This window comes from Leuciscus leuciscus, assembly GCF_965113295.1.
Source record: "Leuciscus leuciscus genome assembly, chromosome: 1".
Classification (NCBI taxonomy): domain Eukaryota; kingdom Metazoa; phylum Chordata; class Actinopteri; order Cypriniformes; family Leuciscidae; genus Leuciscus; species Leuciscus leuciscus.
The window spans coordinates 65,808,016-65,834,709 of record NC_138725.1 but is presented as its reverse complement, the minus strand read 5'-3'; the positions used below and the strand labels follow the sequence as shown (position 1 = coordinate 65,834,709).

Sequence of the window (26,694 nt, the reverse complement as noted above, 5' to 3'; positions counted from 1 at the left end):
AAAAAATAAAATAAAATACAACTAAATAAGTAAGATACACACAACTAAAGTAAGGGAGAAGGAGGGGTTTACGTTACAAAACCAACATCCTTCAATAAAGAATACAAATACTTCGCTTTAGGACTTTTCTTCCCCATCAAATTCTCCAAATACATTGAACAACAAAGCCGGAATTATAACAAATCAACTAAAACCGGAAGAATGTAGGCTATTTGTATAATTATTTTAAACAAATGCGCTTGTGAACATTTGAAAGATTATTTTACTATCGCTTATGCTCTAAAGAATTATAGGGATTGTTATTGTTATCATTATTATTACCATCATCAATATTATCATTGTTATGTATTTATGTATTTGTTTGCCATTCGTGTGTTTGCCACCAGAGGTCACTGTAGCATGCGTTTTCATCTTGACGTCATATTCGTGCGACATTGGAATGAACACATGCACCATGCGTGTAAAAATCAGAGGTGCATGAATTAAATACATATGCTTTTTACAAGAACCATATTATTCCCGAGAAGTCGCAAACATCGTTTGTTGTCATGGCTGGACACACGCTGCTGTTTAAATCCAAGTAAGTGTAGTTTATCGTCTGTCCTGACTGTTCTCAATGGAAAAGACTCACTCGAAATGTGCAGTGACAAATTGAGATTACTTATTTGACAACTAGTTTATGATCATCTCATTTGTTTGTTTAGTTATGCAGTCTCCAGCAAAATAGAGCCGTTCTATAAGGGAGGCAAAGTGCAGGTATGTCCATATTTTAGTAGTTTTTTTAGTTACACTTTATTTGACAGTGTCTTTGGTAGTTACTGTAGGAACTAATAACTATAAATTATGCAACTAACCGCAATCCAAACCCTATACTAAATATAAGTTGTTACTTAATATCATTCAGTACTTAGGCCTAAATGTCTAATTACAGTGCAACGAAGACACCTTAAAATAAAGTGTATACTTTTTAAAATAATCATATTATTAGACTAGTTACATTAACTCCAGCTATTATACCCGCACGTTTGACTTGTTTTGTCTCTCCATCCAGATAAGTCGTGATGAACAGCACATCTTCTGCACATGTGGATCAAGAGTCAACATTTTGCAGATCAATACAGGGAAAATCATACATAGTATTGAGCAGGTCAGTGTCTTACAGATTTGTTTTAAATGAGTGTTTCTTCAACTTTGGGCACTTTTGATCTAGTTCATTTAGTTTGTCTAAACCCGTGGACATGCTTCAATCACAGGAGAATGCTTTATTCATCGCCAAAATCATTTTCTCAACATCAACATTGAAATGATTTATGCTTGTTTTACTTTGTTTCTTTTTAATGTGTGTTGCCTAAAACATATCTTTAAATCAGTAGAACTTACATACACCAGACTTTACAATTTTATTTCTACACTGTAAAAATGATTGTTGATTTAACTTAAAAAGTAAGTAACCGGCTTGCCATACATTTTTCAGTTAGTTGAAACAAAAAAAAAGTTAATACAAAGAAAGAAAGAGATTGATTTAATCAACAGAAACTCAAAATATTATGCTATTTAAACACCAGTGAATAAATTGATTTGATTTTAATTGTGATAAATCCTGAATTTTTTTTTTTTTTTTAACAGTGTATCTCTATATTCTGAAGGTTTTGACAGATGGGTTTGTTCTTATATCATTGGCCTGATTTCTATAACATTTTATTACTAATAATATTGTAAAACATTGACAACAAAATGAAACAAGAATTTTGAACCTGCTTTATAACATTTTCAGATTAAAGTTCTGGAAAATTATGCTAATTAGTGCCGAATTAATTATATAATGCATCATCTGCATATTTAAACATTTCAGAAAGCTTGTAATACAAAACTATTATTGTTGTATTAATGTGAGAATTACTGGTGAAGGATGATTATCTCTGTTAGTTAAAATGATTACCTTGTATAGTGTCTTTCCTTAAAGTCGGCATGAAACCGAAGTTGCAATAGTCTTTTCTTCCCTGTTTTGAGTGACGTATATCCGAGTGAATCGGCCTCTGGGACAAGAAAAAATGTAGGCTGGGACTTAGAGCTGAACGATTCTGGATAATTTGATAAAAGCGATCCTCCCACGATTCTGAATGATCAACTAAACAAAACAGTCTATTTAAAAATATTGAATTAATTTATTTAAAAAAATTGGTTTGAATGAATGATTCAATTACTCACTCAAAAATACTTCACTTAGTTTCATTACTGGATGAATCAGCGTTTTTGAACGAATCTCTTGAACTAATGATTTAAAGACAAATACATTCATTAACAGTCACTTGTCGCCACCTACTGGTGTAACAATGTAATTGATACAATCTTTATTTCAAAAGCTGTGTTTATATCCGAACTTGAAACTTTTATCCCAATTCTTCTGTGATAATTTGAATTATTGTAAGACTGATGACGCTGTTTCATATCTGTACTGTACATGACAACTGCTCTCTCTGGATCAGCGGCAGCGCCAACGCAGATCTGAATTTTCTCTGTGATCGTACTTGTTAAAAGTTTAATAGACACGTTGTCATTTAGGAGTAAGATCACATGGGTGTCGAGATCGCAATCTTTCAGCGATTAATCGTGCAGCTGTAGCGGGACTTGATGTTTTCCATGGGGAATTGATTGGATGGTTGTGTTTTGCTATTGGTGGATCTCATGTGAGTGACAGGTTGATAGTAAAAACGTCATCAGAGAAGAGAAGAGACGAGCTGCAAGTGCGAGGGGAAGTTATTTTGATTAAAGATTGAATTTAAACACATGACACATTTAACACAAAACACATTTATTAACACATGAATTTAAAACAAAAAGAATGATGCGCACGGATAAATCATTTATAATAAATGCATCTTAAAATAGCAATATGATGAAGGGATGGAAATAAACTTTAATGTGAACTTCAAATAACAAAAAGGGGAGAAAAAAAATATATAAAAGTGGCCAAAATTGAAGAAGCACCATGTCTGAAAAATGACGGCCTGTTTTTCTCACTTTTTGCTTTCTCGGAGCAGGATGATCAAGAGGACATCACCTCGTTCTCTCTCAGCCCTGATGATGAGGTGAGCTGTCTCAGTGATCTGGCATTGGACTGGCTGGTGTTTCAGGATGTCTGAGACTGAGCCGGTGGCTGTTGTTTCTCTGCAGATGCTGGTGACCGCCAGCAGGGCTTTGCTCTTGAAGCAGTGGGACTGGAAGCAGGACAAGTGCACTCGGTCGTGGAGGGCCATCCACAATGTGCCTGTGGCCAGCATGACCTTTGACTGCACCTCCACCCTGCTGGCGACAGGTCAGACATAAGCCAGATGTTTGATGCAACGAGTAGCACTATTTGCGCCAGTTTGTTCTTGAGTCCCTTGTTTGTCCTGAGAGGTTAATCCCCTCTCAAATGGTTTAAGCTCAATTTCATAGTAATTGCGATTAATCGTGCAAAAATTATTCATATTTTCACAGATACTGCAAGGGGTGTGTAAACTTTTGAGCACAACTGTATACCTTCATAATAGGGCAAAATGTCATATTAAGATATTTTCAATTGTAATCTTGTTTTTTTTAACTACTTAGCAATCCTCTTGAGAAAAATATCACTTTAGCATGCTTTTAAAAAGATAATACATCTATATTATTACATAGTAGTACTATAATAATATATTATAAAAGAATAAACATAAGTGTGAACAGAATGCAATGTTTTTCAGACAATTAATTGCATGCATATTACATATAGGGCTGCAAATACTAATCAATAAAATGCATTATTGTCGATAAACAACAAATTTGCTTATCGATTAGTCGTGTCTGCCAGTGTGCTCGGAAAGCATCAGCCAGTCACGTCGCTTTACAGTAGTGATTAACCCATTTCTATCGACAAAACGCTGATGGTTGGCGTCAAACAGAGTATATTAAACACAAAAAGTATTTTAAATGTAATATTGAATACCTACAGTTTAACCTACAGGTAAAATAATAATCAAGTGATCTGTGCTGTATTATTTTAGTCAACAAATCATAATAAGTGCACTTCTTTAAAGCACAGCAAAAGATTATTATAAAAACATTGATTTTCAAATGTATTTCAGCATTAAACGTTTAATTGTACATTACTACAAAGTGCACTTTTTTGAAGTTTACGTAAGTGTGTTAAGAAACAGTCATGAAAGTGTCTGGCCTTTATATTTCATTAATGTTATATAATCTGCCAAAATACACACTCCAAGTGCACATCGAATAAAGTTAAGGGTGCCTCTTTTTCACAAGGGTTATGAATATTAGTTGTTGTGTTTGTAGGAGGTTGTGACGGCACCATCAAGCTGTGGGATGTTGTGAAGCAGTACTGCACACACAATCTGAAGGGATCGTCCGGTGTCGTACAGTAAGCACTGAAGAAACTCAGCTTCCAACATTTCGAAATCATCTCTCATTTATCCTTTATAATTCCTTCCTTTCTGTAATGATGTAATACTGGCACAGCTGGTTGTTATGCCATGTCTGAAAGCTGTACCGCCTCTCTCTCTCAGTTTGGTTGAGTTTCATCCAGACATCAGCCGGCTGCAGCTCTTCTCTTCCTCTGCGAACTGTGGGATCCGGATCTGGGATCTGCGGAGCAGCAAGTGCGTATGTGTTTTGGAGAGCCACTACAGTGCCGTCACATCGCTGGCCTTCTCTCCTGACGGCCAAACACTCGTCAGGTAAATGAACCGTCACATTTCTTGGGAATCTCATCAAGCATTGTCCTCCATAATAGTCCAGTTTTAATAAAGTCTCCATTTTTAGTTCTGGCCGAGACAAAATCTGTTCGGTGTGGGACCTGACGGAGAAGGCGGTGAAGAGGACAGTCCCTGTCTATGAGGTCAGGATGTGACTGTGTCCCATTTTAGCATTATAGCAGCTCAAATATTGTCTTTGTAAATAAGCAAGGATACTCTGGAAATACGGCCTTGTTGTTTTACATGGATTTCTCTTATTTGTGGATGTTCAGGCTGTGGAAGGTGTTGTTCTTCTCCCTGGGACGAGCGATTACTCCCAGATGGGTGTGAAGAATGAAGAGTTACACTTTGTCACGGCTGGCAGTAAAGGTAAACTCTACTCGTTCAAATCTCAAAACTGTTTAATTTATAATGGATGAAAATCCATAAAAGCAGTACTGACCAGGGGCCGGTTGCACCAGCTGAGCGTACGTAACAACTTAGCCGAGTTTTGACGTAAATGGACACTAAATTCCAACTTACTCACTGCTCAATATTTTTGCGTTGCTTCATTAAACTTAGTTGAAGCGTAACTCTTCGTATGAACTAAATATTTATGGAAGCCTCTGATCAGGAGTAACGGTTGGAATAAAATAGTAGACAGACTGAACTGCATCAATAATCTCTTCTTTTACCCGACAGACTTCAATTCTTTAGACATATTGTATATGATAATGCTGACATTTACACTTTCAGAACATTGTGTGAAAATATTACTTTGTTAGCGGCTCCCGTTAGTAACGAGAGGCAAAAGAAGTTAGAATGAAGGATAAACTGAAATTCACAGCATTTCAACACAACTTCTGCTCACGTATTTGAAGGCTGCTATTGGATAATTGAGGTTAAACGTCATATTATGTGACTACGCGTTACTTTACGGAGAGCTTACGACCCACTAGCTACATTCTGCCTTAAGAACAAATGGTGCAACGGAATAAAGTACAGAGTTAGTTACAAACTGGCTAGTAGTTACTCAGCCTCTAGTGTGGACTTGCGTAAGAAAGAATGGCTGGTGCAACCCTACCCTGGTGTGCAACTACACACTAACTAGTATCAGTGTTATTCTAGTATTATTTATATACTATTAGTAGTATTTATATAGTATTAATTAGCTATTATTTTTATATTTTAGTCATTTTGTTGTGTGCTTTTTATATATTTATTTCATATATTTGTTTTAGTTTATTATACATTTGTTTTAGTAAGTTTGGTACTTAAACTTATTAAATTTTTGTTTGTTTGTTAAAGAATGTCAAAGTTATTATTATTTATTTTTTTACTTTGTTATTGATTAATATTTATATTTTATATATATATATTTATATAATTCCGTTATCAAAAATGATTTTTCATTTTAGTTTTAGTTGACACAATGCAGCACTTTTGCACAAACTTTTTTACATTTATGTCCATTAATATTGTTTAATTGTTCATGCTCATTTAATATATTTTTAAAGTTAGAACTTTGCTGTCATCTAATGTTCATTTAACTGTATCATTAAATTATCATTGTTAAATGTAATCTTTAGCCAATCTCAAAATTAATATTCATTTTTATACTTTGCATTATAATGTTGTGATGCCTAAATTCACTTGTAGCAATTAAAAAGATTGATTTTAATTTTAATGGCGACATGTAGTTTAAAAACGTACATATTGTTTTTTTTTCTTAATCCAAAAAATCAAAAATGATTAAAACTGGATTAGCCAATGGCTGAGCTTCATGACACAGACACACTGAGACATCATTTCAAAAGGGAACTTCATCACTGGCAAAATGAGCTTACAGGAAAACTTTCAATTAAAAAAAATTTGGTGCTGCCTGACTAGAGAAAACAAAAAAAGTCTGTTCTCTTTATGAAAACTGATATAATGTATGGGCATGTTGCTGTCCAGAAGAGTAAACCGTTAATTGTCATGTACTACCAACATTGTAACAATACAGATCGGGTTGAAAATTGGCAAACTTACACTTTAATCTGCTTTGTTGCATCTAATAGAGATACAAAGATGCATGCAAACCCTTTAAAATACAAGATGAATGAGAAAACGTTGTTGTTTAAAGATACACATTTTGCTTATTTGTAGGCTTTTTCAAATTGCATGCATTAAAAAAAAGGAATGATTTTGGTGCTGTGTGGCGCTCCTGTGCAATGCAAATGTTGAGTCCTTGCACGCGGCTCTGAGTAATTGTGATGTTCTCCGCAGGTGTTCTTCGAGTGTGGGACTCCAGCTCAGCGCGCTGTGTGTTCACACAGACTCTGCCTGATGCCCCGGCTCTCAGCACGGAGGAGGCCGATTTGGACCCGCGCTGTCTGGTGCACCTTCTGCCCATGCCTAAGTCCAACAGGCTGGCCACAGTCACCGCAGAGCACAACATCCTCATCTATGAGATGCCCACGCTCACCGTGCAGCAGCAGGTAAGCCTCACAGCTCACCTTGCGTCACCCCTGCATCTGGAATGGTGAATCATTCGGCTTGTTTATCTCTTCTTTTGAAGTTCGTGGGCTACAATGATGATATCTTGGATGTGAAGTTCCTGGGGAAGGACGACACGCACATCGTAGTGGCCACTAACAGTTCTCAGCTGAAGGTGTTTGATTTGGCCACTAACAGCTGTCAGATTCTGTACGGACACACAGGTCAGTGAGCCACTAGAGGGCAGCAGCACTCTGGATACACTACACACTCTTGTGCTTTCATTCAAAACACTTCTGGCCTTTCCAAATACCCACATTTGCAATCTTGGCCACTTGAGAGTGTGTGCACGCGACACTAAACACACACTATCTCAAATATCGCTTCGGGAAGCTAAGCGTATCACGTTCGGAGACTCACGTGGAGGAAGACATTCCACTGTAAGTTAAATGAATTAGATAGCCTATTAAATATAATTTGGTTGTAAAACATAGTGTTGCACATTTGATCTGTTCAAAGATGAGTAGGTTATGAGTGCTTTGTACAACATTTGCAACTGCTTTTTATAACTTAATTGGAAGCACCACAATTTTTAAATAGCGTCTTTTGTTACATAGCGACTACTGATCAGACATCTAGAAGTTTATTTTAAAATGCAAAGTATTGAAGATCAAAATAAAGCTCTGTAAACGCATGCATTTTTGCAACACTATAAGTGTGTCCCATCGGGTAATCAAATGTTCTGCACACACTTGCAGTCTTCAAGCCTACTTGAACACTTGGGCCGAATCGACACGGAAGTGAATTAAACTGCAGTTCATCGACAGGCTCCAAAAGGGAGTCAATGCCCAACTTTACAGCAGAGAAAAATATGTTTACAGCCTGGAACAAAAATTGGTTTTGGTCTATATAGCTAATTTTTCCCTTCATGGCAACTCTGAGGGGGGTGAATATTTTTATAACTCGTTAGTTTAAATTATATTAAGCCTTAAAGTTCTGCATAATTAAGGGCGTGGCCACTTGAGTGACAGGTGGATTGCCGCTGCTGTCTGTTAGCCGTCACCTCAGCTAATCCCAGCTGCTGAACTTTGCCATCTCTGCCATGTTTGTGCTTTTTTTAGTACACGCATTATACCTTCGCCCACGCCGTTGGATTCCGTCGTCATTGAGTATCGAGAGAACAGTATCGGCGCTGATTCCTCTGTGAACATGCACTCGTGGATGTCTGACAACTTTGTTGCTTTTTGGAGTTTTCAGATTTAAAAACGTCTATAGATATAGAGGCTACGCACGTTCTGCGGTACCGTTGCTCTCATGGAACAGATTGACTATATATGCTTATTTAACTTTTTAGTGTTAAATAAAAAGTACCGTCATGAAATCCTGCAAATGTCAGAGCCTTCTCCGTCCATGCAATAAATGCACATCCTTGAATGAACGTGGATTTCTAGTGCATTTACTTGAACTTCTGAGGTAATATCTATGGTTTGAACCATTTGAGAAGTGGCCAAAATCAGAATTTAAAATGGACTGAATAAAGAAGGGGAATCACTGTCACACACACACACGCTCGCTCAGATCAATATTGTAAGTTACTGCCTAATACGTTTTTAACTAGCAGAATAATACAGTATCACGACACACAAAGTCTCACTTTTAACTATTATAGTATTTCTAAGGGCAAAAACATGAACTTTAACTATTGGTTTTACATCAAGTCAGCGATCCTTAGCCTGAGCTAACTTGATCACGTCAAGCTAGGGGGCGTGGTTTCAGCAGCGGGCACCTCAGCTCCTCCCACGTCCCGCCTCTTTGCCAATTTTCTGTTATCCGGGAGTGACGCGCTGCCAAGATGGCGACGGCCGGCTCCGCCCACTTTAGGCTTAAAAAATGCTCTTCAGAAACCTACGAGTGACGTCACGGACACACGTCCATATTTTTTACAGTCTATGGGTCAAATACAGGAAATATGTCATGTAAATAGACAAGTGGTCAAGTGCAAAGACCGCAAGAGTGGGTATTTGGACAGGCTCTATGTTTTAAGCATCGAACACTTTAAGCATTTAGTATTGCTATCACATGACCTCACTACTAGGTCTGCGAGGATTAGTCACTGATTTCACCTGGCCGTAATGAAAATACATTTGAGAGCAGAGAAAAAACATGCATGATGGGAACCAGGGTTAAATAAAACAAATGCCATAAAACATTTCTGTTACCTGAAATAAAATAAAAAAAAATAATATTTTTATTTTTATTTTACATCAGCTAGTTGGCAAGGTAACATTTCTCATTTTCATTTAGTGTTTACTTGATGTACTAAAATAGCTGAAACTGGAAAAAAATACTAATATTTTTTGTAAAATTAAAATGTGAAATATTAAAATGTAACCATTTTAAAATGTTAATAATTATAGTATCTCAATTCTATTACTATAACTGCATGGAACTTTATTCAGTCAAAACAAGATCATTAGTACAGAGTTTCGTGTGTGTGTGTGTGTGTGTGTGTGTGTGTGCTGTTAATGCACTTGTTTGTGGTGTTTCCTACAGCACAAGTTATCATTAGATTCATATCTGCAAATGAAATGTGTGAGCATTTCACACACACACACACACACAAAGAATTCACTGAGCAAGGGAGTCTGAATGTCAGCCTGACAAAATAGACTAAAATATTTTCTTGGACAAGGTTTAAGAGGAAGCAGTGTTATTGTTATTAAACTAAAACTGTTCCCTGTAAGGGAAACAAAAAGCTAAAATAAATATGAGATGATACCAATAAAAAACACAAAAAAACTTGATGAAAATAGAAGTGTTGCCTTGGCAACTAACTGAAACAAGTCTAAGTACTAAAATAATAAAACTAAAATGAAATAAATATTATTTAAAACTATATCGATTTTTTTTATTGTAAAAACGACAAAAGCGCAGCAAAATTACTCAATCTTAAACAAAAATTACAGTGAAAATGGAAAGCATTCAAATGAAAGCTAATATAGAATTACTAATTATTATAGTATTAATAAATACCATAGAAGTATGTACAAAAAAGTTAGTAACAATAATTTAGTTAAAAATGCAGCTAATCAGTTGCCCCACCCTGAAACTAACACTAACCATTATATAACATAACATTTCCTGATGCAAACTGAAAGCTATTGTTATTGATTGCTCATTGGTTTGAGGAAAACTTTAAGCAGGATGTGGTATAAATAGGTCGCTTTTTATAAGTCATAAGCATAGCGTTAATAGGTGGTTAAAAGGTGTGTCTGTGTTTGTGCACGCTATTATGTCATCATTAGATTTGTAAATGAAAAATTACAGTACTTTTTTGTTGTTCAGTTATTCAAAAAATAGTCAATGGATTATCAAAACCGGCATTAGTTGCAGCCCTGCGTACCAGATTTGTAAACTGCTTAAAATGTCAATTGTGTAAAAACAACCGGCTTCAAACATTACACTCTACATGTATTCTTCATGCACCTCTTGAGTCATCAATCTACATTGTTGACATTCTCGTCGATGAGTGGAGCACTATTAACTTGTCATCTGCTGATGTTCTGCTCTGATTATCTGTCTGCAGATACCATCTTATCTATTGATGTGTTTCGCAAAGGCTCCATGTTTGCCAGCTGTGCAAAGGTGACCTCTTTTACTTTGTCTTTTCACTGGCATATTATGGTATTCAAAATATCTGAATGCATAGCTTCACCCACACATGGAAAGACAACAGGTTTATGTAACCTTTGACGCAGGACAAGTCCTTGCGGCTGTGGAAGATGGATCCGAAGAGCGGCTACGTGCAGTGCGTGGCTCAGGGGAGCGGACACTCCAATGCCGTGGGCTCTATCGCCTGCTCCAGGTCAGACCTCAGCCGCCAGTATATCACTGGACATAGCAGTGTTTATGAGCAATATAAGTCTAGACGTGTGCAAAAACACCTGCAGCGTTATCGTAGGTCTGTCCTGAAACATCTTTGAAAAGTGTGTTTTTGGAATGATTGACACACTTTTTTGCTAAACTGATAACATGCACTGTTGCATTTTAATCAAATAATTGCAAAACCTGGTCATAACCCATTTTAATATAGTTCATGAACTTTTATGGTTGCCAATGCTGCACTTATTGGCTATTTTGTAACACCTTAGAACGTGACCTATCCAATCAGATCACCCAAAAATGAATGTACATGACTTTCTTTCTTCAGGTAAACACAAATGAAGATTTTTAGGAGAATAATCCATAGCTGCGTGTGGTTTTTCAAGCTTCAACCGAGCGGCAGCCATTCATTTGCATTATATGGACTCACAGAGATGGATTATTTTCCTAAAAAGCTTTGTTTGTGTTGATCTAAAGAAAGAAAGCCATATACAAAAGGAGATCAGGATGAGAAATTTGAGTGAACTATCCCTATAAAAACCAGAACTATATATTGTATAACAGTATACCTGTTCTATAAATTTGTCACTTTATATTATGTGAACTTAATAACTGCAATAGTGTTGTCAAAGGTACCAACATTTTTTAAATGTGACGACACCAGCATTTTCCTCTAGCGTTTTGAGCACTGTTGAACGGATTCTTAAACGCCTCTGATTGGCCATTGTGTTCACATGCTCAACATATATATCTGTGATTGGCTACAATGATCAACGCTTCAAAAACATGTCTTCACCGAGCGCTTACACAGAGACACATGGGAGGCGATGATAGATGGCGTCTATCGTTGCCTGCTTTCAAATGCTCCCGTGTGTATCTGTGTAAGTGCTCAGTATATTTAGATATGTTGAGCATGTGGGCGCAATGGCCAATCAGAGACATAAATGTTGAGCGTGTGAACGCAATGGCCAATCAGAGACATAAATGTTGAGCGTGTGAACGCAATGGCCAATCAGAGACATAAATGTTGAGCGTGTGAACGCAATGGCCAATCAGAGACATAAATGTTGAGCATGTGGGCGCAATGGCCAATCAGAGACATAAATGTTGAGCGTGTGAACGCAATGGCCAATCAGAGACATAAATGTTGAGCGTGTGAACGCAATGGCCAATCAGAGACATAAATGTTGAGCGTGTGAAAACAAAGTGCTCAAAACGCTAGAGGGAAATGCTGGTATCGTCACGTTTTTTAAATTTCTGTACTTTTGACATCCCTACTGTGCAAATAAGTGTACATTTTTTTTAGTTCTTCTAACTCGTGCACCTGTTTCACTGTTCCTGTTTCACTGTTCCTGTTTCACTGTTCCTGTATGCAGGTTAAAGAAAGTCTTCCTGGTGTCAGGCAGTCAGGATTGCACTATTAAGGTGTGGGAACTGCCTGACCCTCCGCCAGCCGTGGGATGTGAACCGGCCTTGATGACGGCAAGACTCACAGAGAAAGCTCATGACAAGGTGGGCCTTTGCCCTCGTCACGTTCAGTCTCATTCAAGAAATGTGTTCAGCAAAGCTGTCAGGTGAACCGTGGCGGAGAACATGTTTTGACAGCACATGCTCGGTTTTCCATCTTTTTTGACATTTCTTGTGCGTCCATTGTGTCAAAACCATTGTACATTGTTGAGATAAGAGAAAAATGCACATTCTTATTGTGTAACCATAATTTATCATTTTCATTATTATGTTCAAAATAACAGATTGGAATATATATATATATATATATAAATAAAATAAAATGCTTCACATATGATTGTCATTTTGTTTCTGTCTCCTATTCCTGAAGGATGTGAACAGTGTGACCATCTCTCCCAATGACAAACTGCTGGCCTCTGGCTCTCAGGATCGCACAGCTAAACTCTGGTCCCTGGCTGACATGAGTCTGCTAGGCGTCTTCAGAGGTCATGGTCGAGGTATTTGGTGTGTTCAGTTCTCTCCTGTGGACCAGGTCCTGGCCACAGCCTCGGCGGACGGCTCCATCAAGATCTGGAGCCTCCAAGACTTCTGCTGCCTCAAGGTAACTTACACTTCCAGCTTTAATCCAAGCATTATTCCTCCCTTTCATTTACATTACATTTAATCCTTTAGCAGACGCTTTTATCCAAAGCAACTTACAAATGAGGAGAAGCAATCAGACCAACAAGAGGGCAACAGTATACAAGTGCTGTAACAAGTCTCAGTTAGTCTAGCACAGTACACAGTAACGTAGCAAGTTTCAAAAATGAAAAAGATGTGTCTTTAGACATTTATGAAAATGGTCCAGGAAAAGGTCTGTGAGTGATTTCGTGCCCATCTATTCAACATTATGTCTGATGTAACATCAGTTTTCTAGTAATACCCTAACCAGTCGCCTTACCAGAGAACAAACATACGCTATCTCTGCCGACTGAGACAAGAAAGTCTTGCCTCTAATCTAACAGAGTGGTCTTGACTTAAATAAAAATCAGGCAAAAAGACAAAGGTACAAGACTGTGTACTTGAAGACATGACATGGAAGTTGTGATAGTCTTTTTTCCATATTGTGATGTATATTAGAGTAAAACGGCTTCTCGAACAAGAGCAATTGTAGGGAGAGACTTGATTTTCATGAGGAATCAGAGAAGAGATGTCGCTGCACGATGGGAAGTTATCTTGATTAAAGGGCACATAGATTGAAAAAATATATATGATGAAATAATATAAAACAAGGATTGTCAGTTTTGATTTCATGGTGATGTTAACGGCTTTAATGAGGCGAAGAAATACAATCCCATGAAGCATCGCAAATGACAGTATGTTTTTGTTAACCTTTTATCATATGTCTTGGAGTATCACAATAATATTGTATCGTGAGTTCAGTATCGTGATATGTATCGAACCGTGACATGAGAGGGTATCGTTACACCCCTTATATACCTGTATATATACCATCGATTAACAACCTCATAGCTCACAGTAAGTCTGTCTTTATAGGTTTATAAGTTACTGTTAAAAATCTATTTCCCTATGGAGAAAATGAATGGGATTTACTTCCTGAATTCGACTGTTGCACTCTGCAGTCTTATCTGGAGAACAGAATATGGCATAGCAATGTTCTGACAACCTCCCACAATACCCTAGCATCAGTGGTGAGTGTTGCACGGGCAAATCAGACCATTTAAACATGAAACTGCTTTTGTAGCCCATTATATTTGATTGTTTTCCAAGTAAAATATTCAACAAAAACATCGAAGATGTGGCTTGATTTTTATCCAGTTGGATAGTAAAATGAGTGTTACATACAGTACCAATGGTGCCAAATAGCAAGTCTTGGGGCATCATCTGAATAGGAAAGTCATTTCAGAGACAGAATTAATACATTTTGGTAAGTGTTTAAAAAATTATTAGTGTAACATGACCTTTTGAATCATAGTAGATCAGGAACTGTGTTTAGAAAGCCTTAATTACGCACATTCGTTTTTGCGAATTTTTTTGAATTTATGCACATCTTGGCTTTTACATTCAGTGTTGTTTTTTTTTGTTTTTTTTATATATCCCAAAATTCACATACAAATAGGTGGATGGAAACATACATACTGATGTTCGGTTTAAACAGAAGTTTATGAAGTAGATTCAAATGATTTCTGTTTCATCTCTGCAGACGTTTGAGGGCCATGATGCATCTGTGCTAAAGATCATATTTGTCAGTCGAGGAACTCAACTAGTGTCTAGGTAGGTTATCTACTATCTCTTACATTTTATGACGCATGCACTATTTTCAACTATATAGACATTCGCTTTCATTTTAATAAGGATATTTGTTATAGAAATATTATTTGTGCTTGTGGTTCAAAGTCCAAACCATGTGCCTTTGTGACCAAACTCTATTTCTCTGTCATTATTCAGTGGATCTGACGGACTTGTGAAGTTGTGGACCATAAAAACGAACGAGTGTGTGAAAACGTTCGATGCTCACCAGGACAAAGTGTGGGCTCTGCATGGCAGCAGCAATGACGACCTGATGGTGTCTGGATCAGCCGACTCCACCATCACACTGTGGAAGGTCAGTCCACCTGACAGTTTCAGCAGGGTGGTAAAACACGGTTATGAAACCGAATGCGAAATCAGACATTGTGAACTGCATCTTGTGATGTTTCCCATATCAAGAGAAAAGGCCCATTGTTTTACACTGGCACTGATCATGATGAATGATGATATGTTCCAGTTCATTGTTTCTGGATTATTATGTTTGGCTATTCAACACAATCATGATGATGAAGCAGATAATCTCTAGCCTTTATATTTATCTTCTTTTGTTACATATATTACTGTTCAAAATATTTAAATGTTCAAAGAAACCTGGAAAAAACTTACTGTTTCCACAAAAGTATGAAGCAGCACAGCTGTTTTCAACATTGATAATAATCAGAAATGTTTCTTGAGCATCAAATCATCAAATTAGAATGATTTCTGAAGGATCATGTGACACTGAAGACTGGAGTAATGATGCCAAAAATTCAGCTTTGATCATAGGAATAAATTACATTTTAAAACATTCACATAGAAACCTGTTATAATATATATATATATATATATATATATATATATATTTATTTATTTATTTATTTATTTATTATTTTTTAAAGTTATTGTCTTTGATCAAATAAATGCAGCCTTAGTGAGCATAAGAGCCTTCTTCCAAAAACCTTTAAAAAAAATTCACAGACCCCAAACTTTTGAACAGTAGTGTAGGCCTTTATATATATAAAACACACACACACACACACACACACACACACACATTGTAGGCCACGTTTATGATTTACTCATTTACATCAGAAACAGGATATTGTCTGATTAACTTGCATAAAAGCACATATTTTTGTAGCCAAGTAGGTCAGCAGGTTAATAGCTGAAGATATCAGTGTGTTACAGTATGCAGTGGATTAACAGTGATATATCCATGCAGAATACATATACATACATGATTTAATGTTTGGGCATTGATTCTAGTCATCCTGAGTAGTGTTGTCACGATACTGGAATTTCCAACTTCGATACGATACCTTGAAAAATAATGACCTTTGATTCCACGTGAGAAACTGCCATATATACTGCCGTACACATAAATTGTTATTATCCCATAATATTTTGATAATTTGGGTAATTTTGTTGTAAAAGCTTACACACACCACATGGAGGCTTTATTTAAATTGTTGAACTACATTTGCAAAAAAAGACATGTAAATAGTAATAAAATAATAACAAATAAACATATTGCAAACAACAGCACAAATGAATACAAGGAAAATAAAGATTTAAGTTTTTCAGGTGGGTCTATCAGTAGTATTTAGGTAAGAAATACTACAGAAATGAAAGTAATCAAATGTAAAATAGCAGTGGATAGCTGTCATAGTAAAAATTAAATCCAGATTAATGCTTACAATTAAAAGGATACTTCACCGTTTTTTCATATTAAACTATGTTATTCCCTTAACTAAGACGAGTTGATACATACCTCTCTCGTCTCAGTGCGTGCACTCAATCGCTCTGGCGCGCGGCGACACTTTGATAGCACTTAGCTTAGCCCAGTTCATTCATTAGGGACCAAACAGAGATAAAGTTAGAAGCGACCAAACACCTCCACGTTTTATTTTGTGTCACCATACTTGGTCGTGTAACTGTATTTAAATAGGGAAAACGTGGAGGTGTTTGGTCGCTTCTAACTTCATCTCTGTTTGGTCCCTAATGAATGAACTGGGCTAAGCTAAGTGCTATCAAAGTGTCGCCGCGCGCCAGAGCGATTGAGTGCACGCACTGAGACGAGAGAGGTATGTATCAACTCGTCTTAGTTAAGGGAATAACATAGTTTAAAGGGGTGGTTGAGTGTGATTTCACTTTTCTAACTTTAGTTAGTGTGTAATGTTGCTGTTTGAGCATAAACAACATCTGCAAAGTTACAATGCTCAAAGTTCAAAGCAAAGGGAGATATTTTCTTTTAAAGAAAAGGACTACAACAAACGGCTGGTTGGGACTACACAACATTCCTCTCGGGTTAGTGACATCACTAACCCTAGAATTTACATAAACCCCGCCCCCGGGAACACGCAGTCCATGTTGAGAAGAGGAAAAGTTGTTGTATAAGAGTACATTTGTGAGTCAGCTCAAACTTTAGCATCCATCTTTTCACATGCAATAGAAAGTCACTCTGTGTGCATCTCACAACAGTTCATATATGAGCAATTTATAGATTTATCATGACAGAATATCCTAATTGAAGATAGTTAACTCCACATCAGCAACATAAATTCATCAACTAACCATTCAGAGACGTCCTGTTGCATTCTACATGTTGTCACTTCTTCTTGAGTCTCTCCATCCTTATCTGACTCCGTTTAACATTAAAGGCAGAACAGTTTCTGTCATTTCAGTGTGTCTGCGTGAGGTAACAGCAGCTGCTAACACACAGAGCTCTTGAAACCCCGCCCTCTGCAGCAGCTCATTTGCATTTAAAGGTCCAGGCACAAAACGGTGCGTTTTTGCAAACCCTCAAAAAGTAACAACTTTAACTTGCTATATAAAAATATCTGTGGGGTATTTTGCGCTAAAACTTCACACACACACTCTGGGGACATCATAGATATATTTTACATCTTGTGAAAAGGGCATTATACCCCCCCTTTAATATGAAAAAACGGTGAAGTATCCCTTTAAAGTTACAAAAGTTATTCAGTCGAGCAGAGAGTAATTTTTCTCTGTCTTCTGTTCTTTGAGGATCATGACAGACAGCATAAGGTTTATTAGGCTGCTGTCACTTTAAGAGCGTATGCACTGTTACACAACATGCGTTTTCTCTCAACGATGTTTACCTAAACACTTGGCAAGATGGGCATTTTGACATCATTTTGTATGTATTTGACTGGAATAAGCCATGAAAAAGAAGCCACTTTGGTTCTCGCGAGCTGTTTGAGAGGCGGCTTTATGTGCGCGACACTTATATAGATCAGTGGTGCATGTGCTTTTGGTGAGAGCGTGAAACCTACGGCAATGATTAAAATCATGCACAATACAAGCACTATTCCACATGGAGCGAATGAGACGAGTGAGTGAGAGGAGGCGGTGTGTGTCACTTCGCCATTAGAGAGAAGAGACAGCGAGAACGCGCAGCTTGTATCGGTGTATAAATACTACAAAAAATCAGTGTCGATACATAATATTTTTGACAACACAATTCCTGAGGACGACGACAAATGTGAATTTTAATTGTTTAATGAGTCACGAGTGCTCTGGAGGATCACAAACTGGAGGATTATTACACCATTCTTATGTAACACACATTATGTGGACAAAACTATAATTCCTTATAATCCTAATAATTAGCAAGCTGCTCTATCTATGTGAAACTGGATGCTCATCTATACTGTCATGCTCCTAAAAACTCTGATGTAATAATAATTTGCATTCCAGCCAAAACACTTCTATATGTTAATACCAGCTGTCATGGTTTCTGTGTATTTGTTTAAATTGTCTATGCGTACTGACCAGTATTGATACAGTTTTTTCTTTTCTGGTTAGGATGTTACTAAAGTGGAGCTGGCGGAGGAGCAGGCCAAACAAGAAGAGCAAGTCCTCAAGTAAGTCACTGCCTGCTTAATGTCTCAAACAAATGTCAGTCAGGCAGATAGATACCTGATGAAAGATTGACAAGGAGAAATGTCATAACATTTATCACTTGCCAAACCAATCCTGTTGTTGACACATAACATTGTTTCTTAAACCCTTAAAGCGCTTTTATAGGTTTACCTGATCTGTATCAATCCATGCTGGTCCATTCTTTACACATGACAGCTTATACATAAACATTAGCACTGATTCAATTCTGATATGCTCATTTGAATTATTAGTGTTTTTTCTAATATGAAAGTGTTAGTCCATCCATCCAAAAATGAAAATTCTGTCATTTGCTCGCCCTCATGTCGTTCCAAACCAGCATGATCTCCATTTATCTTCGAAACACAGATGAAGATGTTCAAAAAGAAGAGATTTATCTCTCTATTATCTAGATTTATCTCTCTCTCTTTATTCTCTACATTCCACCAAAACTTTGACAGTTCATAAAGACATAGCAAAAGTAATCCATATGAATCAAGCAGTTTAATGCAAAACAGATTTAATGTAGGATTTTATTCACATGTAAACATTGATCAGCGAACGTATAGAACAGATCAAATATGGTCAGCGGAAGATCAAACTTGTTTTCTTGGCACGAGAGCAAAATCTTAAGTGGATGAAACCACTCGATTCATTTTTATGATCTCTTTTTTTTTAAAACATCAGAATTTTGCTTGGATGGACCTTCAATGAAGAAACATCTAATGTTTCACTAAAATATCTTTGTGCTTGGGAGATAAATGAAAGGCTTATGGGTTTGGAACGACATGAGAGAGAGTAAATGATTTTTGGACATTTTTACATAGGAACTTATTGCTTCTTATTATTGTCTGTCAATCCAAAACAAACTATCCTTTTGAGTGCTTATAGATTGTGTGGCATCTTCGCAGGCAGCAGGAACTGTCAAATTTACTTCATGAGAAGAAGTACCTGAAGGCTCTGGGTATCGCTATCTCGCTGGATCAGCCGCACACTGCCTTACGTGTCATCAGAGGTACTTTCTCTTTTATTTCCCTGCATTGAGCCAACCTTTACTTTCCAAAAGCATTTATTTGAAATGGCCCCACTGATTGTTAGGAATACAATCTGGTAGATCCGCATTTTATACTCCGTGACCTGGAATCTGAGACGCTCCACCGCTTCCATTTTAAAACTTCATTGTCCTGGGTTTATTTGGAAAAAGTGAACGAGCTTTAGTTCCTGAATGTTGTAAATCAAACACTGGCTAATTTCTGATGATGGGTTTATGATTGTGTAAGATGATGCTTGGTGTATTATTACTCATTGTCTTTTATTCAACAACACATCCTTAAGAAATTCCAGCGTTGCTCTTTTGCTGAACTGGTCAAACCTAAGAAATGGCAAATCCATATTATGTCACTATTATGTAAGATTTATATTTGCATAATAAATGCAGATCTGACTATTTATAATTTTCTATTCATCAAAGAAAAAAAAAGTTCATCAAATACTTTCGGTTCAAACCCACTAAACCCCAGCCTCAGCCCGTTCAGAAATACCGGTTCGTTGGCAGAAACCTCTAAATGCCACTTTCCTTTGCCAGCAAATGTTCACAAACCACAAATCAAAAGACGTGACTCGAATCTCATGATTTCAAGGTGAATGACGCTGTGCATATGAACCGGCTTTTATTTATCCAGCTGCAAGTTTTTATCCTGTTTAAAGAAGAAAGATTTTGAAGATTAGAAGAAATTTATACTAGAAATGTACATTTCATGACAATGGATTGTTTAGATTTGACTAATATGAGTTTGTTTACTGAATTAATGCACAACTTACTTAACAGTACACTTTTTATAGTTATTTATTTATTTATTCTTTTTATTTATTTATTTATTTGATGCATCAGTTTTATATTTAGGCTATATATACAGTGCTGGTCAGAATTATTTGCCCCCTTGGTAAATATGATCAAAGATGGCTGTAAAAAATAAATCTGCATTGTTTATCCTTTTGATTTTTTTGATTTTTTTTTAATGCAAAAATCTAACCTTTCATTGAAGTACATTTTTTTAAAGTGGGATGGAAATCACATTATGAAATAAATGTTTTTCTCCAAAACACGTTGGGAACAATTATTTGCCCCCTTTTATTAAATACTTTTTGCAATCTCCTTTTGTCAAGATAACAACTCTTAAGTTTTCTCCTATAATGCTTGAGTTATATATATATACACACACACACACACACGCTTCTATAATGCTTGATTTTATTTATATATATATTATAAACAGAGAAGACTATACAGTGTTTTATTTATACATTTGATTATTCAATATCTCTAGTATTTCTTAAGACATGTTAAATAAACCTAGGCTACTGTACCTGAGAAGCTTAGTTTATTTAATTTTATATATATTTTTTTATATTGTATTTGTTTTATTGTTTATTTATTTTCATTTTATTTAACAGTTTTATATTTGCAAAAGTTTTTTTTTTTTTGTATCAAGGAATGAAGTTTTTCTGTTTGTCTCAGGGCTAACTTGCTTTATTACAGAAGACTGTCAGTCGTGCGAGTAATGATCGCAGTCAGCTTAAATGCCATTTGTTTTATAATATTAGGTTGACTAAAATGGGAAGAAAAAACTAAAATTTCAAGTTTTAATTCAGTGAGATTTCTTTCTTCTAGACCTATTAGTCAAATAAGTAACACAAAATAGTAAAGTACAATCAAATCTTTGCATATATTGAATCGAAATTTTATTCAAAATTGAGAATCTATTTTTTAATCGAATCGTGAGGTACCAAAAGACCCCCCCACACATACACACACAATTAATCATATGTTATGTTATTTTCTTTAACCTTTCATAGAAATTCGGCAGCAGGAGGATGGGATACAGGAGCTAGAAAAGACCCTCCTGAAACTGCGTCAGGATCAAAAAGGTACACGCCGTGTGTTGGTGCAGTGCACTAGCGAAGGTCATCGGGTTCATCGTGACTGCCTTACCTGAGTGTGTGTGTGTGTGTTGTGTTCAGAGTCGGTGCTGCGCTACTGTGTGGTGTGGAACACAAACTCACGCAGCTGTCTGGACGCTCAGGCCATCCTGCAGGTGCTGCTCACACACCTGAGCCCAGAGGAGATGCTGCAGTACCAGGGGGCTCGTACTCACCTGGAGGGCCTCATCCCGTACACAGGTGTCTTATCCAAACCAACCCACACACGAGGACGTGCTGTTTCTGTGGTAAAGTGCTTTCTGACCTTTCCATTAATACATTTGAATCCTGTTTCCCGCAGAGAGACACATGCAGCGGATTGGCCGTCTCCTGCAGGCCTCAATGTTTCTGGATTACATGTGGCAGAAAATGCGCATCACAGGTGGTAAAGAGAGGTAAAAAAAAGTTCCCTGAACTTCCTGGTTGTGCATTCATTAAATTATTAGTAGTGTTTGCTTAGGGAAGATTTAGTGTATTGCTCATAGTCAAGGTCAATGAGGTTATGAATTGAGAAATCAAAATTTCCTTGATCTTTTGACATACAAGAGGCATTGTAACTATAAATATCCTGCAAGTTTCAGAACTCAAAACTTCCTTGTTAGTCCAAAAATAAGCTTATATTTTAAACCAAGCTCCATTGTCTATCAAAAACAGGATAGAAAATTGCCTGTTCTAAATTACAATGGTTTTTGATAAAAAAAAATCCTATGGACCTCATAGAACATAAAATATTTATATAGAATAAAAAAAATGCAGTTCATGACCCCTAAATATTGGTATTAATCTTTGGTGCAAAACTAGTCCTGTATGTTTGTGTCATGGGTATGAATTATCAAAATTCAGAAAATATCCGAAAATAACTGTTCTCTTACTTTTACTTTTCTAAGCAAACAGATTTGCTTTTTTCTTTTTTTTCCTTTTTAAATGCTCCCGAAAACAGGGACTTGTCTAGATTCTCCCTGATTCAAACCAGTAAGCAACAACCTCGCAAACATCTTCCAACACTTGAGCAGTCACCAAGATTTGCCTGAGCAAGAGCCAATCTCATTTTTAGAAAAACCAAGCTCAATAGAAAGCACTTCTGTAGATCTAAATAGGCAATCGTTTTTTCAAAATAGACATCATCATAGTGAAGTTTACTGCAAACAATGAAACATTTGTTGATTTCCTTGGTGATCTGAATACAGTTCTGTAGAACTGAGTGTCTGACATGAGTCACTGCTCAATTCAAATCTTCCAGGAAGTGGGTTTAAACACCATTCTCCCAGACTTTCTTTCAACAAATATTAAACATTCCTTTCACTTATTAAACTTCTTAATAAGTTCACTTGTCAAACATCTTACCACGTTTTTCCTTGCTGTCGCCTGCTGTCTTTTGCCAGACATTTGCATTTTTTCCTCTCAAAGCATATCTCAACTTTTAGACCAAATTTGCCAATACTTTCTCTGACAATCCCACAATCCCCTGCATGAGCATGTCGCTCTTTTAAAGCCACAATATGTAACTTTTTTGCTTTAAAAATAGCAAAGATCACTATATCTATGTTATATATATTTTTTAGTTGTGTACTTACATTATCCCGACTGTTTCCAACAACTTTCAAACCAGGAGAAATTTGTAATTTAATTCGAGAAACGTCCCGTTTCTTTATATCCGTTTTGTCGCCGTCAATGGCGTCATATCCGCGTTGTCCCTGGTTTCCGCTCGTACTGCCATGGCAACCAGAGCTATGAACCAGAGCCCTCTGATAGTAACCAAAGCGACTGACGGTAGTTCGCAATGTCTATTTGCACGCTGTTGTTGTTTCGTTCAAACATTATGGACCATGGCAAGCAGACTTTGGATACAAAAGGAGAACTAAAACGAGAATCAATATCAGCGCGGTGTTTTCGAGATGCCTAGAGCTCCCATAGACAGTATATAAACGAGAGCTCCACGTCCGAGACTTCGACCGCTTCTACATGTACTTTATTAAACAGGTGAGCACATTTACATAAAACTAATCAATGTTATATAGCTCAACATGATGAAATGTCAGAATATGATCTGTATGTTATTCTAATGTTGATCTAGCTTACTGCTAGTCTCATACAGACAAACTAACACATACATTTCAACACATTCAAATGCAGTTTAGTGTGATAGTGTAATGTTAGACCAAGTGAAACAACGCTGCGTTACCTCACAAGTTTAATTTGTCTAATAAACTGACCTGTGACTGTGAGTAGTAATTCTGCACTCGCGTGTAACGTTAGTTCGGTAGAATGAAATGTCCATATTCCTTATGCGGGACTCGCGTAGCATGTGGAGCTGATAGCTGTCTCTTAGCAATCCCGAACTGCTTCATATCACAGTCATGATAAAAGCATTGATGTATTCAGTCATCCATAAACATTATTAGATCCATAGATTAGATCGGTCGGCTTGACGTTGACGACAAGATCCATAATTCTTAGCAAATGTTGCGTCATCAAACTACGCCTTTGTTATTGTAAATAGGTTAGCGACCCCTAGTGGCGAAAAATTCCATACTGTACGTTTAATAGGGATTGAACTGAAAACACCCACTCAGTTCTGCTCCCTTTCTATTCATCAAAGAACCCTGAAACAAACAAAATGTATCATGGTTTCCACAAAAAGCAGCACAAGTTTTCAACACTGATAATAATCAGACATTTTTCTTGAGCATCAAATCATCATATCTGAATGATTTCTGAAGGATCATGTGACACTGAAGACTGGAGTAATGATGCGGAAAATTCAGCTTTGCATCACAGAAATAAATGAGATTTTAAAAATATATTATAATAGAAAACAGTTATTTTAAATTGTAATAATATTTCTGGCTTTACTGTATTTTTGATCAAACAAATGCACTCATGGTGAGCATAAGAGTTAAAAAATCTTACCGAACTGATTTTTTTCTTTTTCTTTTTCTAGTGTGAACTTGGACGATGATGAGATGGACACTAGTCCTCAGTCCATATTCATCATAGACAAGCAACCAATGGAGATGACAGACACTCAAGCATCTCAGCAGGAAGATGAAGAGGAAGAGGAAGATTTGGAGGATTCAGAAAGCAGAGTGGAGCTTCTTGATGAAGGTGTCAGCACGTCTAAAAGTGCTCATGCGAATCTCAAGAAACACAACGGGGTGAATGGAGGTGCAGAGGAAGGTCATGTGTCCAGTGAGGAGAGTGAAGATGAAGATGAAGTCATGGAAATTTCCACCAAGTCTCTTCCCAACAAATTTACAGGTTCTGCCCTTTGTGAAACAGCAACTATAAGATGATTGGCTGCTGCAGCTGTCAATCACGAGCCATTTTATTCAGAACTGTATATTGAATTGATGGACCATTTCTGGTCTTTCTGAATATTCTGATTCATCCACACATTGTTGATTATAAACACGGGCTTCCTGTTTTTATCAGCACACCACTTTTTTATGTATTTTTGTCATCTTTCAAATAAATAATGGTCATATCTCTTGGAAAAGAAAAATTAATTTTATTACCCTCTCTGTTGGAATTAAGTTGAGGTCTGTCAATCGAATTAAACTTTCTTTTTTTTTTTTGAGAAGTCAATGAGCAACATTTAAGAATAGCAATAAATGTTTAAATTAAAACTACTAATAGGATGATTTAGCCAATTTTACATATCAAATTCAAAATAATTTACCAAAAAGTTATTTAACAAATATGAGGATTCTACTTTTTTGAAACCCATTGAAACTTTTAACATTGTACTTTATTTTTGTGTTTTCTGTGGTAATGGACAATGTCACGTTCCACAGAACTTGTATTTATCACAGAACATTCCTTAAATATCTCACTCTCAAAGTATCACTTAACTTCTAGCACTGTTCAAACAACCATTTCCAAAAACAAACTTGACCCTTCATGCTCTTGCTGTAATAGTGTGTATTGAGTCCTTGATACCGTGATACCGAGGCTTGTTCCCGCATCGGTTTTCCTGAAACGTTCAATATCTTGTGCAAACAGTGAGGTGTGTGTGCACTGCTTAACAGTATTGAATGTTGGGCATCCCAGATTGCTGCAAGTGTTGGATACACAGTGCGCATGTGTGACGCACAGCTTGGCAAGGATGCAGCTTGTATGCAATACTCTTTCCTTCTTTACCGAATACCAACTACACTTGTTCTCTCTTGAGTTGATCTTGATGTTTGCATTCTACATAATAATGTCATTATATAGATCAGTGGTCTTAACCCCAACTATGTCTGAGTTTACACAGGCAAGTAATTTGTCTGTTCTCTCTGAGAGAACGCAGCGACTCAGAAAATGCTGTCCCATTGTGCAGATCAGGATTTTGGACCAATGACATTTCACTGTGAAACACAGCTACAGGATGCCAGAAACAAATAAAACGTTTTGCTTGTTTCAGTCACACCTGGTTACGCAAAAAAATACCCAGATTTACCCAGATTTAGCTTCTCATCCGTCACTTTTATTTCATTGTGCCAGATTACAAACACTGTACAGCTCTCTGACTGTCGTCTAATCAGGTTTCCGTTTTTTTTTTTTTTTATGTCTAGGTTATTTACTTTGGTTATTTAAATATGCATGCAAAAAACTGAAGCCAGCTCCTTAGTTAACGTCAAGGGTGTCCAATTCTGCTCCTGAGGAGTTGAGCTCCAACTTGCTCCGACAGTTTGCATGGACGTTTCTAGTGTTTCTGAAGACCTTGAAAAGCTCGTTATTCCTTAGTATTCACTCCCATAATAGCTGTCACTGTTCAAATTAATGTAGGCCTACGGCTTAGATCAACTGTAGGCTACATCACGTGTTTAAGACTAAAATTAGTACGTAATTATTCCCTCATGAATAAATCTCGCAATAAGTAAAACTGTCTGTGTCTATATTATGATAGACTTATTTAGATAATATAATTTTCAAATAATTGTTTTAATTATTATTGTCCCTAGCAGCCGCGGCGCTACCATTGGGCCCGGGTGGGCCTGGG

General features: G+C 36.8%; 1 protein-coding gene across 1 annotated transcript; it reads left to right on the top strand.

Moving 5' to 3' along the window:
• The first annotated feature begins 415 nt into the window (after positions 1-415).
• tbl3 (transducin beta like 3) lies at positions 416-25,216 on the top strand. Its single transcript, XM_082145666.1, has 23 exons — positions 416-580; positions 705-756; positions 1,052-1,147; positions 3,042-3,089; positions 3,175-3,316; positions 4,315-4,399; positions 4,545-4,715; positions 4,801-4,876; positions 5,006-5,102; positions 6,981-7,192; positions 7,273-7,414; positions 10,777-10,835; positions 10,949-11,055; positions 12,449-12,584; positions 12,910-13,140; positions 14,743-14,813; positions 14,988-15,144; positions 18,657-18,715; positions 19,643-19,746; positions 21,588-21,659; positions 21,753-21,911; positions 22,012-22,105; positions 24,652-25,216. The coding sequence occupies exons 1-23, from the start codon at positions 549-551 to the stop codon at positions 25,001-25,003; spliced, it is 2,754 nt and encodes a 917-aa protein (XP_082001792.1). The 5' UTR covers positions 416-548; the 3' UTR covers positions 25,004-25,216.
• The last annotated feature ends 1,478 nt before the right edge of the window (positions 25,217-26,694 follow it).